Here is a 15238-nt window from a genome sequence, read left to right as displayed (position 1 = left end):
TACATCTACACACAATACCCCGTAATGACAAAGTGAAACTTTCAAAAAATAAATTAAAAAAACACAATGTATTGAAAATGAACTACAGGAATACTTTGAAGCACCACCTTTGCCGGAAATTACATCTTAGAGTCTTCTTGGGTGTCTATCAGCTTTGCACATCTGGATTTGTGGATTTTCTCCCATTCCTCCCTGCAGAGTTTATCAAGCTCTGTTAAGTTAGATGGGGAGCAACAGTGAACATTAAGCTTCAAGTCTTCCCAAAGATTTTAAATGGGATTCAAGTCTGGGCTTTGGCTGGGCCACACAAGGACTTTCAAATTCTTGTTCTGAAGCCATTCCAGTGTTGCTTTGGCTGTATGCTTGATGTCATTGTCCTCAAGAGTATTTATGATATTTATATTTATGAGTATTTAGCAGTCTTATGGCTTGGGGGTAGAACCGGTCCAAGAGCAGATGCTCCAGTACTGTTTGCCGGATGGTAGCAGAGTGAACAGTCTACGGCTTGAGTGGCTGAAGTCTTCATACATTTTCTGGGCCTTCCTCTGACACCGGCTGATATAGAGGTCCTGGATGGCAGGGAGCTCGGACCCAGTGCTGTACTGTGCCACTAGCACCACCCTCTGTAGTGCTTTGCGATCGAGGGTGCTGTATTTGCCATAGCAAGCAGTGATGCAGCCAGTCAAGATGCTCTCGATGGTGCAGCTGTTCTGAATGACATTGGTATCGGTAAGGAGAGGACCCACTGATGGCCATTGTGGGTGGAACACATTGTCCAAAATTGATAGTCCAAGGACTCAATGAAAGAAAAAAATGGAACAATAAAAACAGAATACATCAGCAAAGATGAAAGGCAATAAAGAAAGAAAGAGTAGAAGAGTATTAGATATTCACTTTGCTAAAAAACTTGCATAACAATATTCTACAGCTAATTGGCTTAGAAGAACTAACATGAGGTCGAGTGGGCACAATGAACGTGTCTATTACGTGGCTTGATAATTAGCATTTCAAAGGCTGTAAAGAGGAGCAAATAGGACCCGATTTAACTTGGGGTTTGATGTGCAGTATGATATAACATGTCTGATCAAGGAAGGCTGTTTATCTCATGTATCAAAAGTTGAAGAAGAATACAAGAATACTCCATTGCCAGAGTTAAGCTACACAGTAGGCTACACGTTTCATCTGCATGTATGATGATAGTGAAGGTTCATAATAGTTTGATGGCTATTGTTGACCCAAAACACACAACATTTCCCTGAGATTTCCTATCAGAATAGTTTGAAGATGCAGACAAAAAATAGAGTTTGTACAGTATAATACTGCCCTCACCTGGAGGATTTTTCAAACGGCAAGCGGTTGGGATAATGACAAGTTGACCACATTCTTTAGGATGATAAACCATTTATTTTAATTTGAGTGCGAGTTGACCATTCATTTATACAGTAGGTTTGCAAATCATTTTAAAGATCTCTTTATAAAAAACAAAACATCTGTAAAATAAGGGAACCCTGTTTCGGTACCAATTTCTGTAACATTATTAGAAAATAGCACTGTTGTAACTCTTTAATTACATTTAAAAACAAATTTGTGTTAACATTAGGAAGACATAATATAAAGTCAATTAAATCAATCTACAGGATAAGTCTATACAGCTGAGGCCAACCAATGACCTACATACACAAAGTAACATTAAACAATGTGAAGTAAAAATATATCCATGTTCCTGCCGCAGTCTTTCAACACCAACCGTTAAATAATTATAGTGTATGTAAGCTTTAGGTTGTGTCTTAAATTATATTAGTTCTAACGTTTCAAATTGTACAACTTCCTTATTTTTTATTACTTTAAATGTCCATTTTAACAATATGGTTCCTTATTACTACGCTGAACAAACGATTAGTCAGCTTATATTATGGGCTGTCACAAAATCACTTAGATAATCAACAGAACACAGTTAAAATGCACATCATTGTGTTTGGGAAAATGGAGCGATGCTGAATAAGGTCTATGTAACACAGCTAGATAGCTGACTAGCAGACACTACATTTGAGTTTCAATTTAACTAATGTCTTGTGGTTGGACAACTAAACCCATCACCGACATGTAGGCTAGCTATAGCCATTTCACATTTACTCCATACAGTTTCCGTACCACTCCATGTATTGTCCCATTAGAAATAAGGTCGGTACCATTGGGTACCCATAAACACACGTTTGAGGGTTTCACCAGCGTCATGTAGTCTAACAAAGTTCTGTATCACATTTAGTTGAACAATAAATCATTAATACTACCGTGTACTAACGTTGACCATCGTCATGATCAACAATCAACACGTATACAATTATTTTCTGTTCTCAAATAAAAATAGGGCAAAGTGTTGAAGGAACTCTAAAAACCAGGTACAGTAAAGGCCTCTTGGGAACATTCTTGCTTTAGGGAACGACAGAGAATGGAGGTGATGTGTGGAACAAAACAGGACATCCTTTGTCACAATCGCCGTCTGTCCCTCTTGTCCTTCCTATTCTGATAGTCAGTGTTGGCACAACGAACCTACAAAATGGCAACTGAAATAGGCCTAAACCACTATACCTCGTCCAGCTAGTTCTTCTCCAGCTCTCCCTGTGGGTTGTCTGGTCCGACAGATCAACGCTGGAGTACAGTAGTACCAGTAGTCCCATGGATTCATATGCAAGGGGTTGGGCCGATGGAGGTCACCTCTAGTCCATGGTTTTAACAGTAAGTGGTTTGGCCAAGAGGCCAAATCCCTAGTCCATGGTTTTAGATGCAAGTCATTTATCTATAGGCCACACTTCTAGTCTGTGGTTTGAACAATGACTGGATAGACTGAGTGGCCACATCCATAGTCCCTTGTTTTAACAATGACTGGATGGACTGAGGGGCCACATCCATAGTCCATGGTTACAGACAGGCTATACCTCTAGTCCGTAGTTTCAGATGTAGCCATCAACAGTGTTCCTTACAGGAGAGGAACAGGCTTGTGCCAGGACAGGGGGCTGTGGAAATTGCAGTCACCAGGGGTCTGTGTGCTCCGTATTGCAGTCCTGCAACCCCCCGGCTCAGTATTGCACTTGTTCTGCAGCCGGGCCAGGGAGAACAGCTAAGGCCGATGGAATCTGAGGAGTGGGGACAGAAAAGTCATAATGTGCACTGGCTAAGAAGATCTAGGGTTTCAACTTTCAAAATTTCAACCACAGTTCTCGAGTTTTAGAGAAACCTTGGTTCGTTTGGAGTCCCGGGTCAGGGTATGAGTAAATAAAAGAAAAAAATATATTGGTATTGGATAGGACACTAACCTGGTATAGATCCTGCTCTCTTCGTGAACCTCCATCTCAGAGCTCTTGAACTCGTTCAGTTCCTTGCGGATGGCAGCCTAGATTGAATAGAATAGAGAGCAAAGATTGAGTCAGGTGTTATGTGATGTACTGTACAGGCAGCAACATCCTAGAGCAAGTCTACTCGTGAATAATGTACAGTACAGAAACAGATCAAACGATCAGTGCCTACAGTTCAGAATTCTGTTTTTTTGGGATATGAATAAAATGAAAATGGAGCCACAGAATGTTCTTCTCTCCAGCTGTCAGACGTATTTGCGACGGAACACGGCCTCATATCCAAATCCTGGAACCTCAAAACTCATAAATATCAACCTCTCAAGATTTTTAACTTGTCAATAAAAGTCCTGCAAATTTAAAAAACTAAACAGCAAATGTTTTAAGACCTCAGTTTTAATCTAAGAAACGGTCAAACAATTTTTTCCCTCAGGGATTTTAAACCTCAATAGCAGAAAGTACGCAATAATTTATGTTTCAACCTCTTCTCCTAGCTTAACTGGTCCAGGTAATACTCTGGGGACAACTCAGCAAAGCCATTTAGCAGCGGTTATATTGCATTATTGGGATTTTAGTTTGACACAGTATACAGTTGAAGTTGGAAGTTTACATACACTTAGGTTGGAGTCATTAAAACTCGTTTTTCAACCACTACACAAATTTATTGTTAACAAACTATAGTTTTGGGAAGTTGGTTAGAACTTCTACTTTGTGCATGACAAGTAATTTTTACAACAATTGTTTACAGACAGATTATTTCACTTATAATTCACTGTATCACAATTCCAGTGGGTCAGAAGTTTACATACACTAAGTTGACTTTGCCTTTAAACAGCTTGGTGAATTCCAGAAAATGATGTCATGGCTTTAGAAGCGTCTGATAGGCTAATTGACATAATTTGAGTCAATTGGAGGTGTACCTGTGGATGTATTCAAAGGCCTACCTTCAAACTCAGTGCCTCTTTGCTTGACATAGAAAAATCAAAATAAATCAGCCAAGACCTCAGAAAAAAAATTGTAGACCTCCACAAGTCTGGTTCATCCTTGGGAGCAATTTCCAAACGCCTGAAGTACCACGTTCATCTGTACAAACAATAGTACGCAAGTATTAACACCATGGGACCACACAGCCGTCATACCGCTGAGGAAAGAGACGCGTTCTGTCTCCTAGAGATGAACGTACTTTGGTAAGAAATGTTCAAATCAATCCCAGAACAGCAGCAAAGGACCTTGTGAAGATGCTGGAGAAAACGGGTACAAAAGTATCTATATCCACAGTAAAACGAATCCTATATGGACATAACCTGAAAGGCCGCTCAGCAAGGAAGAAGCCACTGCTCCAAAACCGCCATAAAAAAGCCAGACTACGGTTTGCAACTGCACATGGGGACAAAGATCGTACTTTTGGAGAAATGTCCTCTGGTCTGATGAAACAACAATAGAACTGTTTGGCCATAATGACCATCGTTATGTTTGGAGGAAAAAGGGGGAGGCTTGCAAGCCGAAGAACACCATCCCAACCGTGAAGCACGGGGGTGGCAGCATCATGTTGTAGGGGTGCTGTGCTGCAGGAGGGACTGGTGCACTTCACAAAATAGATGGCTTCATGAGGATGGAAAATTGTTGATATATTGAAGCAACATCAAGACATCAGTCAGGAAGTTAAAGCTTGGTCGCAAATGGGTCTTCAAAATGGACGACCCGAAGCATACTTCCAAAGTTGTGGCAAAATGGCTTAAGGACAACAAAGTCAAGGTATTGGAGTGGCCATCACAAAGCCCTGACCTCAATCCTATAGAAAATGTGTGGGCAAAACTGAAAAAGCTTGTGTGAGCAAAGAGGCCTACAAACAGGACTCCGTTACACCAGCTTTGTCAAGAGGAATGGGCCAAAATTCACCCAACCTATTATGGGAAGCAACCCAATACGTTTGCCCCAAGTTAAACAATTTAAAGTCAATGCTACCAAATACTAATTAAGTGTATGGAAACTTCTGACCCACTAGGAATGTGATGAAAGAAATAAAAGTTGAAATAATTCTCTACTATTATTCTGATATTTCACATTCTTAAAATAAAGTGGTGATCCTAACTGACCTAAGACAGGGGATGTTTACTAGGATTTATTGTCAGGAATTGTGAAAAACTGAGTTTAAATGTATTTGGCTAAGGTGCATGTAAACTTCTGACTTCAACTGTATGTCTGGAACCCTGCTGAAATGGTTAAGTAAAGAACCTCAGGACAAAGGTAAAGATTTTAAAGATTTATCACTCTATACTATAGTTGAAGAGCACTCTTACCATTTTTTACCAATCTTTTACAATCTACAATGTATTTGGTTAGTCGCTTAACTGCGACTCACCTTGTCGGAGGGAGTGAGCTTGGTCCAAGGTTTGTCTGCACGGCGGTCGTAGTCTTGAGTCGTGGTACACTCTACGTACTCATGGAAACGCAGGATCTTCCTGGCCTGAAGCTCTGCTATGGTGGGCCTCTGGGAGAGCTGGGGGGAGGTAGAGAGAAAACACACTGAGTGAATGTTGAACTAAAATGATAAACTCTGGTTAGTTACATTTCAGTGTTTTATTTGTATATCCGTGTACAATTGCTTTGTCACCGGTGTGTGTGTATGCACGTTGGTGTACTGTATCTAAATGCGTCTCAATTCTGCAGTGTTTGTGTTAGGTGTGTGTGTGAGGGAGTCAGGCTAACCTTTCTGGTGAGTCTGCGTTTGATCTCGCTCCGCTCTGCCCTGATATCAGCTTCGTTCCTGGCTACAATAAGACAAGACATTCCATCCCATCAGAGACAGAACAAAAACATGCCTCTAGTCAGAGAGAAAATGATAGACTGGACCAGGGCCCATATTCACTAAGCGTATCAGAATAGGAGTGCTGATCAAGAATCAGTTTTTCCTTTTTAGATCATAATCAATATGATTATATGTTCAGGGGGGGACCTGATCCTAGACTAGCACTCCGGGCCCTGAGCTTCTCCTGGCGTCTTCACAGCACAGGAGTAACGGGAGTCGTTTTAATCAGTCTTTACCCTCTGGGACAAGGAAGTGCATTGTCTCAGATACACTGCAGTCGGAACATTATGTAGTCCTTTTACAGAGCTGTCTAAGGACAACGCTTGTAAGTAATGCTTTCAGAGTTTAAAGATAACCAGAAAACAAATGTGAAAAACTTTACCTGTAGGCTACATGAGTGAAAATACCTTTTGGACAATATGATATCAAATTCTAAAAAGTGTTGGCACTACCGTTTTGTTGCCAATGCTAGACTCAAGAACAAACAAGTGCAATGGTCAAATTGCACCATGAATCAAGTCATTGCTTTTATTGTATGTAAGTACTCTAACAGACCACAAGGGGACATCTATAGGGCAGACAGACTGATATATCGTAATAGATCGTTTTGGGTTACTAGTAAAACCAGAGAGATGCTTGTCTATCTAAAGGTGAAGGACATTAAACCAACTGCGAGGGGAGATGAAGCATGAAGTTGATATTGACTGAAAAAGTAGAAGTGACAGAGAAAGAGGGAAAGAGAGTTACCTGGAAGGATGTTTCTCTGCTCCAACTCCTCTGCTGTGGGTCTCTGACTCAACCTCCTGATTAGAGAAACACACAACACACACACGTTTAGGGTAGGGGAACACCCCCCCCCCCCCCAACTCACACCGATCTCTAGATGTAGTTACCTGTTGAGCGTGGTACCGATCTTGTTCTTGAGTGCCTCCCACTGCTCCCTGCTCTGCCAGCCGACTCCGTCTTGTCCTTCTCCTCCCTCCTGCTCCTCTCTCTCCTGCTGTCTCTCCAGCTTCAGAGCCAGGGTGTCCTTCCTTGTCACACGGCTGGCCAAGGCACCTAGGTGGTGCAGACAAACAGTTCCAGTAACATGGGACAATACTTTCACTCTACATCACATTTGAAAATTGTAAAATTCTCAGATTACACTTCTCATTTGGATTATCTTTACCTGTAAGTAGTAAAATACATACAATGAAGAAAATAGAAAGATCGATTTGGAATTTCCCTTATTGATACTGTATTTACTAATAACGAAAGGGCCTTCCTTGATAGTACTGTACTTACTTTGACTTCCGAGATTGAAATCTACACCAGACTTGGCCGATTAATTAGGGCCGATTTCAAGTTTTCAAAAAAATAAACGTAAATCGGTATTATTGGGCGCCGATTTGCCGATTTTTTTAAATGTATTTTTTTACACCTTTATTTAATCTTTATTTAACTAGGCAAGTCAGTTAAGAACACATTCTTATTTTCAATTACGGGAACGACAGATTTTTAACCTTGTCAGCTCGGGGGATCTAATCTTGCAACCTTACAGTTAACTAGTCCAATGCTCTAACACCTGATTACATTGCACTCCACGAGGAGCCTGCCTGTTACGCGAATGCAGCAAGCTAAGGTAAGTTGTTAGCTAGCATTAAACTTATCTTATAAAAAAAACAATCAATCAATGACTGTCATTGCTCCAATGTGTACTTAACCATAAACATCAATGCCTTTCTTAAAATCAATACACAAGTATATATTTTTAAACCTGCATATTTAGCTAAAAGAAATCCAGGTTAGCAGGCAATATTAACCAGGTGAAATTGTGTCATTTCTCTTGCGTTCATTGCACGCAGAGTCAGGGTATATGCAACAGTTTGGGCCGCCTGGCTCTTTGCGAACTAATTTGCCAGAATTCTACGTAATTATGACATAACATTGAAGGTTGTGCAATGTAACAGGAATATTTAGACTCATGGATGCCACCCGTTGGATAAAATACGGAACAGAATAAACGTTTTGTTTTCGAGGTGATATTTTCCCGGATTAGTCAAAGGTATATGGTTTAGAGAGAAATAGTCGACGCGTTATAATTCCTGTAATAACTTGCGGCTGAACTTGAAAGGGGTCCTTCGTTATTTTACCGTTCATGTCTTCCATAGAGAATGTCTTGATCTACTTCAAATAAGGTCTGTGTTTCGTGCAGGCTTAAACCGCCTCAACGTTTTGATACCCGTGTAAATCTCACTAGGATAAGGTAACGTTTGTCAACATATTTTCATAAATCCACTCTACAATTTTTATCTTCGCTTATATTTAGCCAATATTGATCAGAGTTACCTTGTCCTATGGATATCTACACAGTTATAAAATTGGCAAGGTGGTGTAAGCCTACACAAAACACAGACCTTATTTTAAGTGAATCTAAAAAATATCCTATGGAATAAATGAAGGAACCGCTTTTCAGATTTTGCTAGAAGGTGTCATGGGAATTATGACTCGCACTTTGGTTGTCAATTCTTACCATGCCCATTATTAAAATAGGATTTCCTGCATATTGAAATGACAGTTTTTGTTTTCAACATTCATCACAGGTAATTTAAACTCTCTTTTTATTCAAACAGTTGAGAGTATTTGACTCTTCAGTATCATTGTCACTTCAGAGCTGTGTGTGTGTGTGTATTTATGTATTAAGTTAAAATAAGTGTTCATTGTTCATTCAGTATTGTTGCAATTGTCATTATTACAAAAATGTGTGTGTGTGTGTGTATGATATCTATTTATATACATATTTTTTTAAATTATATATATATATATATATATATATATATATATATATATATATATATATATATATATATATATACACACTGCTCAAAAAAATAAAGGGAACACTAAAATTACACATCCTAGATCTGAATGAATGAAACATTCTTATTAAATACTTTTTTCTTTACATAGTTGAATGTGCCGACTACAAAATCACACAACAATTATCAATGGAAATAAAATGTATCAACCCATGGAGGTCTGGATTTGGAGTCACACTCAAAATTAAAGTGGAAAACCACACTACAGGCTGATCAAACTTTGATGTAATGTCCTTAAAACAAGTCAAAATGAGGCTCAGTAGTGTGTGTGGCCTCCACGTGCCTGTATGACCTCCCTACAACGCCTGGGCATGCTCCTGATGAGGTGGCGGATGGTCTCCTGAGGGATCTCCTCCCAGACCTGGACTAAAGCATCCGCCAACTCCTGGACAGTCTGTGGTGCAACGTGGCGTTGGTGGATGGAGCGACACATGTTGTCCCAGATGTGCTCAATTGGATTCAGGTCTGGGGAACGGGCGGGCCAGTCCATAGCATCAATGCCTTCCTCTTGCAGGAACTGCTGACACACTCCAGCCACATGAGGTCTAGCATTGTCTTGCATTAGAAAGAACCCAGGGCCAACCGCACCAGCATATGGTCTCACAAGGGGTCTGAGGATCTCATCTCGGTACCTAATGGCAGTCAGGCTACCTCTGGCGAGCACATGGAGGGCTGTGCGGCCCCCCAAAGAAATGCCACCACACACCATGACTGACCCACCACCAAACCGGTCATGCTGGAGGATGTTGCAGGCAGCAGAACGTTCTCCACGGCGTCTCCAGACTCTGTCACGTCTGTCACATGTGCGTGTGAACCTGCTTTCATCTGTGAAGAGCACAGGGCACCAGTGGCGAATTTGCCAATCTTGGTGTTCTCTGGCAAATGCCAAACGTCCTGCACGGTGTTGGGCTGTAAGCACAACCCCCACCTGTGGACGTCGGGCCCTCATACCACCCTCATGGAGTCTGTTTCTGACCGTTTGAGCAGACACATGCACATTTGTGGCCTGCTGGAGGTCATTTTGCAGGGCTCTGGCAGTGCTCCTCCTAATCCTCCTTGCACAAAGGCGGAGGTAGCGGTCCTGCTGCTGGGTTGTTGCCCTCCTACGGCCTCCTCCACGTCTCCTGATGTACTGGCCTGTCTCCTGGTAGCGCCTCCATGCTCTGGACACTACGCTGACAGACACAGCAAACCTTCTTGCCACAGCTTGCATTGATGTGCCATCCTGGATGAGCTGCACTACCTGAGCCACTTGTGTGGGTTGTAGACTCAGTCTCATGCTACCACTAGAGTGAGAGCACCGCCAGCATTCAAAAGTGGCCAAAACATCAGCCAGGAAGCATAGGAACTGAGAAGTGGTCTGTGGTCACCACCTGCAGAATCACTCCTTTTTTGGGGGTGTCTTGCTAATTGCCTATAATTTCCACCTTTTGTCTATTCCATTTGCACAACAGCATGTGAAATGTATTGTCAATCAGTGTTGCTTCCTAAGTGGACAGTTTGATTTCACAGAAGTGTGATTGACTTGGAGTTACATTGTGTTGTTTAAGTGTTCCCTTTTTTTTTTTGAGCAGTGTATATATTTTTTTTATTATTATTATTATTATTATTATATTTTTTTTTTTATTAAATCGGCCGATTAATCGGTATCGGCTTTTTTTGTCCTCCAATAATCGGTATCGGCGTTGAAAAATCATAAATCGGTCGACCTCTACACCAGACCCATGTGGCATTATCAACAGACTTCACATCTACATACTAAATCTACACCAGACCCATGTGGCATTATCAACAGACTTCACATCTACATACTAAATCTACACCAGACCCATGTGGCATTATCAACAGACTTCACATCTACATACTAAATCTACACCAGACCCATGTGGCATTATCAACAGACTTCACATCTACATACTAAATCTACACCAGACCCATGTGGCATTATCAACAGACTTCACATCTACATACTAAATCTACACCAGACCCATGTGGCATTATCAACAGACTTCACATCTACATACTAAATCTACACCAGACCCATGTGGCATTATCAACAGACTTCACATCTACATACTACATCTACACCAGACCCATGTTGCATTATCAACAGACTTCACATCTACATACTAAATCTACACCAGACCCATGTGGCATTATCAACAGACTTCACATCTACATACTAAATCTACACCAGACCCATGTGGCATTATCAACAGACTTCACATCTACATACTAAATCTACACCAGACCCATGTGGCATTATCAACAGACTTCACATCTACATACTAAATCTACACCAGACCCATGTGGCATTATCAACAGACTTCACATCTACATACTACATCTACACCAGACCCATGTTGCATTATCAACAGACTTCACATCTACTTACTTGGTGGATCGTCGTCCTCGTCTTCATCGTCATCTCTGTAGAGGATGGGTCCGTCAGAGTCTGTCTCCTCATCCTCCTCACTGCTGTCTCCGGGCCCCCGGCCCTCTGGGATTACACTGACCCTGGGATCGACCACCAGACCCCTCCTGCTCCTGGGCTCCAGCTCAGGCTGCCTGGGGGGCAGCATCCGTCTGGGATGAAGCTTCTCCAACTCCTCCTCCATGTCAAAGTCATCATCCTCAGGTCTGGAGAGAGAGGGAAAAAAGTTAACAATTGAATCTGACTGTTGAATAGAGAGTGATCAAGTGGGTATGATGTATGCATATACAGTTGAAGTTTACATACACTTAGGTTGGAGTTATTAAAACTCGTTTTTCAACCACTCCACAAACGTCTTGTTAACAAACTAGTTTTGGCAAGTCGGTTAGGACATCTACTTTGTGCATGAAAAGTAATTTTTCCAACAATTGTTTACAGACAGATTATTTCACTGTATCACAATTCCAGTGGGTCAGAAGTTTACATACACTAAGTTGACTGTGCCTTTAAACAGCTTGGAAAATTCCAGAAAATTATGTAATGGCTTTAGAATCTTCTGATGGGCTAATTGACATCATTTGAGTGAATTGGAGGTGTACCTGTGGATGTATTTCAAGGCCTACCTTCAAACTCAGAAGAAATCAAAATAAATCAGCCAAGACTTCAGAAAAAAAATTGTAGACCTCCACAAGGCTGGTTCATCCTTGGGAGCAATTTCCAAACGCCTGAAGGTACCACGTTCATCTGTACAAACAATTGTACGCAAGTATAAACACCATGGGACCAAACAGCCGTCATACAGCTCAGGAAGGAGACGCGTTCTGTCTCCTAGAGATGAACGTGCTTTGGTGCGAAAAGTGCAAATCAATCCCAGAACAACAGCAAAGGACCTTGTGAAGATGCTGGAGGAAACAGGTACAAAAGTATCTATATCCACAGTAAAACAAGTCCTATATCGACATAACCTGAAAGGCCGCTCAGCAAGGAAGAAGCCACTGCTCCAAAACCACCATAAAAAAGCCAGACTACGGTTTGCAACTGTACATGGGGACACAGATCATACTTTTTGGAGAAATGTTCTCTGATCTGATGAAACAAAAATAGAACTGTTTGGCCATAACTTCCATCATTATGTTTGGAGGAAAAAGGGGGATGCTTGCAAGCAGAAGAACACCATCCCAACTGTGAAGCACGGGGGTGGCAGCATCATGTTGTGGGGGTGCTGTGCTGCAGGAGGGAGTGGTGCACTTCACAAAATAGATGTCTTCATGAGAAAGGAAAATTATGTGGTTATATTGAAGCAACATCAAGACATCAGTCAGGAAGTTAAAGCTTGGTCGCAAATGGGTCTTCCAAATGGACAATGGCCGCAGGCAAACTACCAAAAAGTTGTGACAAAATGGCTTAAGGACAACAAAGTCAAGGTATTGGAGTGGCCATCACAAAGCCCTGACCTCAATCCCATAGAAAATGTGTGGGCAGAACTGAAAAAGCGTGTGTGAGCAAGGAGGCCTACAAACCTGACTCAGTTACACCAGTTCTGTCAGGAGGAATGGACTAAAATTCACCCAACTTATTGTGGGAATCTTGTGGAAGGCTAGCCAAAACATTTGACCCAAGTTAAACAATGTAAAGGCAATGCTACCAAATACCAATTGACTGTATGTAAACTTCTGACCCACTGGGAATGTGATGAAAGAAATACGAGCTGAAATAAATCATTCTCTCTAGTATTATTCTGACATTTCACATTCTTAAAATAAAGTGGTGATCTTAACTGACCTAAGACAGGGATTTTGTACTAGGATTAAATGTCAGGAATTGTGAAAATCTGAATTTAAATGTATTTAGCTAAGGTGTATGTACATTTCTGACTTCAACTGTACATGTCTTTTTCTATTGCAATGATCAAAGTCACGTTTTTAGCTCAGCGTAAATATTGTTCCCGTTTGTACTGTGGTTAATAGATATGCTGTGACATTATGGAAGTATGATAGAGTAGTATACTCACAGTCTGAGGGGTTCTATGGTGACGGGTAGGGAGCGTCGGCCTCCAGCCTCAGTGAGGAACTCTGGGGGGGACTCAAACAGCATGGAGTGGGCTCTCTGGGACCCATCTGGTTTAGCCTGAGCCGGGCTGGGGGAGCACAGGGCCCGCTGGATCAGGATGTGAAGGGGGATGGCTGGGACTGAGGCTGGGGGGTGGCTGGGCGGCTCTGTGGTGGGGCTGGGAGGGTCCTTCTGAGGGAAGGGGAGTGGGACCGGGAGGGGGGCGGAGGCAGGGTTGGGGAGCGGTAAGTGGGGGTGGGAGCTGGGAGTGGACGTAGGTATATGGGACAGAGGTCGGGGTGCTGGTGCAGGGTCAGAGGTGGGTAGTTGGAACCCTACTGCTCTGAGGGTGTCCCTGGTGCCGTCTCGGTCTGTGCTGGGGGGTACAGAGACAGTAGGTATGGGGACTGGGACAGAACCAGAGGGGCCCGAGGTCTCCGGCTCAGGGGACGGGTCGCCAGATTGGTGCTTGGTGACGGGGGTCATCCTCTTGGGCGGAGTGGGAGGAGAGCGCCTGGTGGGGGCAGGAACAACAATGATACCACTGCCAGCCTGAGAGAGCTCCGCTATGGAACAAAACACACAACAATGAATATTAGTCATTTACAAGGACTGACATGCAGTAGACACAGAACAGAACTTACAGAGAAAGAGAGTGTTACTAATCTGAAATATAAAAGGCATCACATTCACACTCAAGCAAACTGGTTAAAGGAATATCATGACTTGTTTAGTTTCATGAAGGCACAATGCATGATTTACCAGTGGATCGATGGAACATATTTAAAAAGCATGATGATATCAGGCCTGGACATTAGCAGAACGGTACACATCTAACCCTATGGTTTAGATGGAAATCATTCACAGCAGGATTCAAGCCTGATTCATTTGAAAACAATCAGAAAAGCATTTTATTAGTGCGAATCCATTATTTTGAAGTCATTTCACACGTCTCCGCAGTCTCTCCTGACCGTTCATCGAAGTCATCCAACAAGCTGGGGCACACTGCCTGGCAGTTAGCTGGAATGAAAACAATGCATGGAAGTTAAGTCAAGTTAGTTCAGTCAGTTCAGCAACAACTCAATCCGACATGAAATGAATGAAGTAGTGGGGGACCATCGATCCAGGCTGGTGGTGCTTCACACCATGGGCTATGGGCAGAATGGGTAACAGTTATTCAGTTGTTATAGACACCGGCATTAGACTTGGTGGTGTGCAACAAAACGTGCTGTGAAGCGGTTATGGTTATTCAGAAGGACAGCGTCACAGCATGGCAGGCTTGGGTTGCGCCCCTCAGGACAGGGTACCTGAGCAGGCTTGTTCAGCCCGTCGGCGGTGGAGGTAGGTGGGCAGGGAAAGGTACAGGCCCAGCTCCCCCTGCCTTCTCCAGCTAGTACAGTAGTGAGGAGAAAGGGGACCTTGGACCCTGGAGGCACTGTTCAATGTGGACACTGACAGAGATGAGGGAGGTCAGAGGTCAACGCCTTCAGCAGGCTGCTTGAAGGTGCGGGACACTGAATAACTGGTCACTGTTGCACAGCTAGGCAGATTGTTACCTCAATATCGAAACTAATATCATACTAAATCTAATATTTAGCCTCTAAGGATAGAAAGCTGCCAGATAAATACATGATTGTCTGGTGAGGATGTAGACCTATTGTATGTACATATTGTGATGACACATAAACCACTGTTCTCCAACAGAGAGAAAGGATGTTTGCAATATGACCAATGA

At 42.4% G+C, this 15238-nt stretch overlaps 1 protein-coding gene across 1 annotated transcript in view; it reads right to left on the bottom strand.

Annotated features, from left to right (window-relative positions):
- Positions 1-1384: 1384 nt before the first annotated feature.
- The window catches only part of LOC120022778 (phosphatase and actin regulator 4A-like), a 65064-nt gene continuing 51210 nt past the window's right edge, over positions 1385-15238 (bottom strand). Inside the window, exons 11-18 of the mRNA XM_038966773.1 lie at positions 13466-14069; positions 11416-11660; positions 7053-7218; positions 6907-6962; positions 6060-6121; positions 5713-5850; positions 3315-3391; positions 1385-3134 (exon numbers count right to left, since the gene is read on the bottom strand). Of these exons, the coding sequence (XP_038822701.1) occupies positions 3119-3134; positions 3315-3391; positions 5713-5850; positions 6060-6121; positions 6907-6962; positions 7053-7218; positions 11416-11660; positions 13466-14069 (1364 nt within the window). The 3' untranslated portion in view covers positions 1385-3118. The remainder of the gene's footprint in view (positions 3135-3314; positions 3392-5712; positions 5851-6059; positions 6122-6906; positions 6963-7052; positions 7219-11415; positions 11661-13465; positions 14070-15238) is intronic.

Source organism: Salvelinus namaycush, chromosome 27, assembly GCF_016432855.1.
Source record: "Salvelinus namaycush isolate Seneca chromosome 27, SaNama_1.0, whole genome shotgun sequence".
Lineage (NCBI taxonomy): Eukaryota > Metazoa > Chordata > Actinopteri > Salmoniformes > Salmonidae > Salvelinus > Salvelinus namaycush.
The sequence above is the reverse complement of the archived record's forward strand: the minus strand, read 5'-3'. Positions and strand labels throughout refer to the sequence as shown.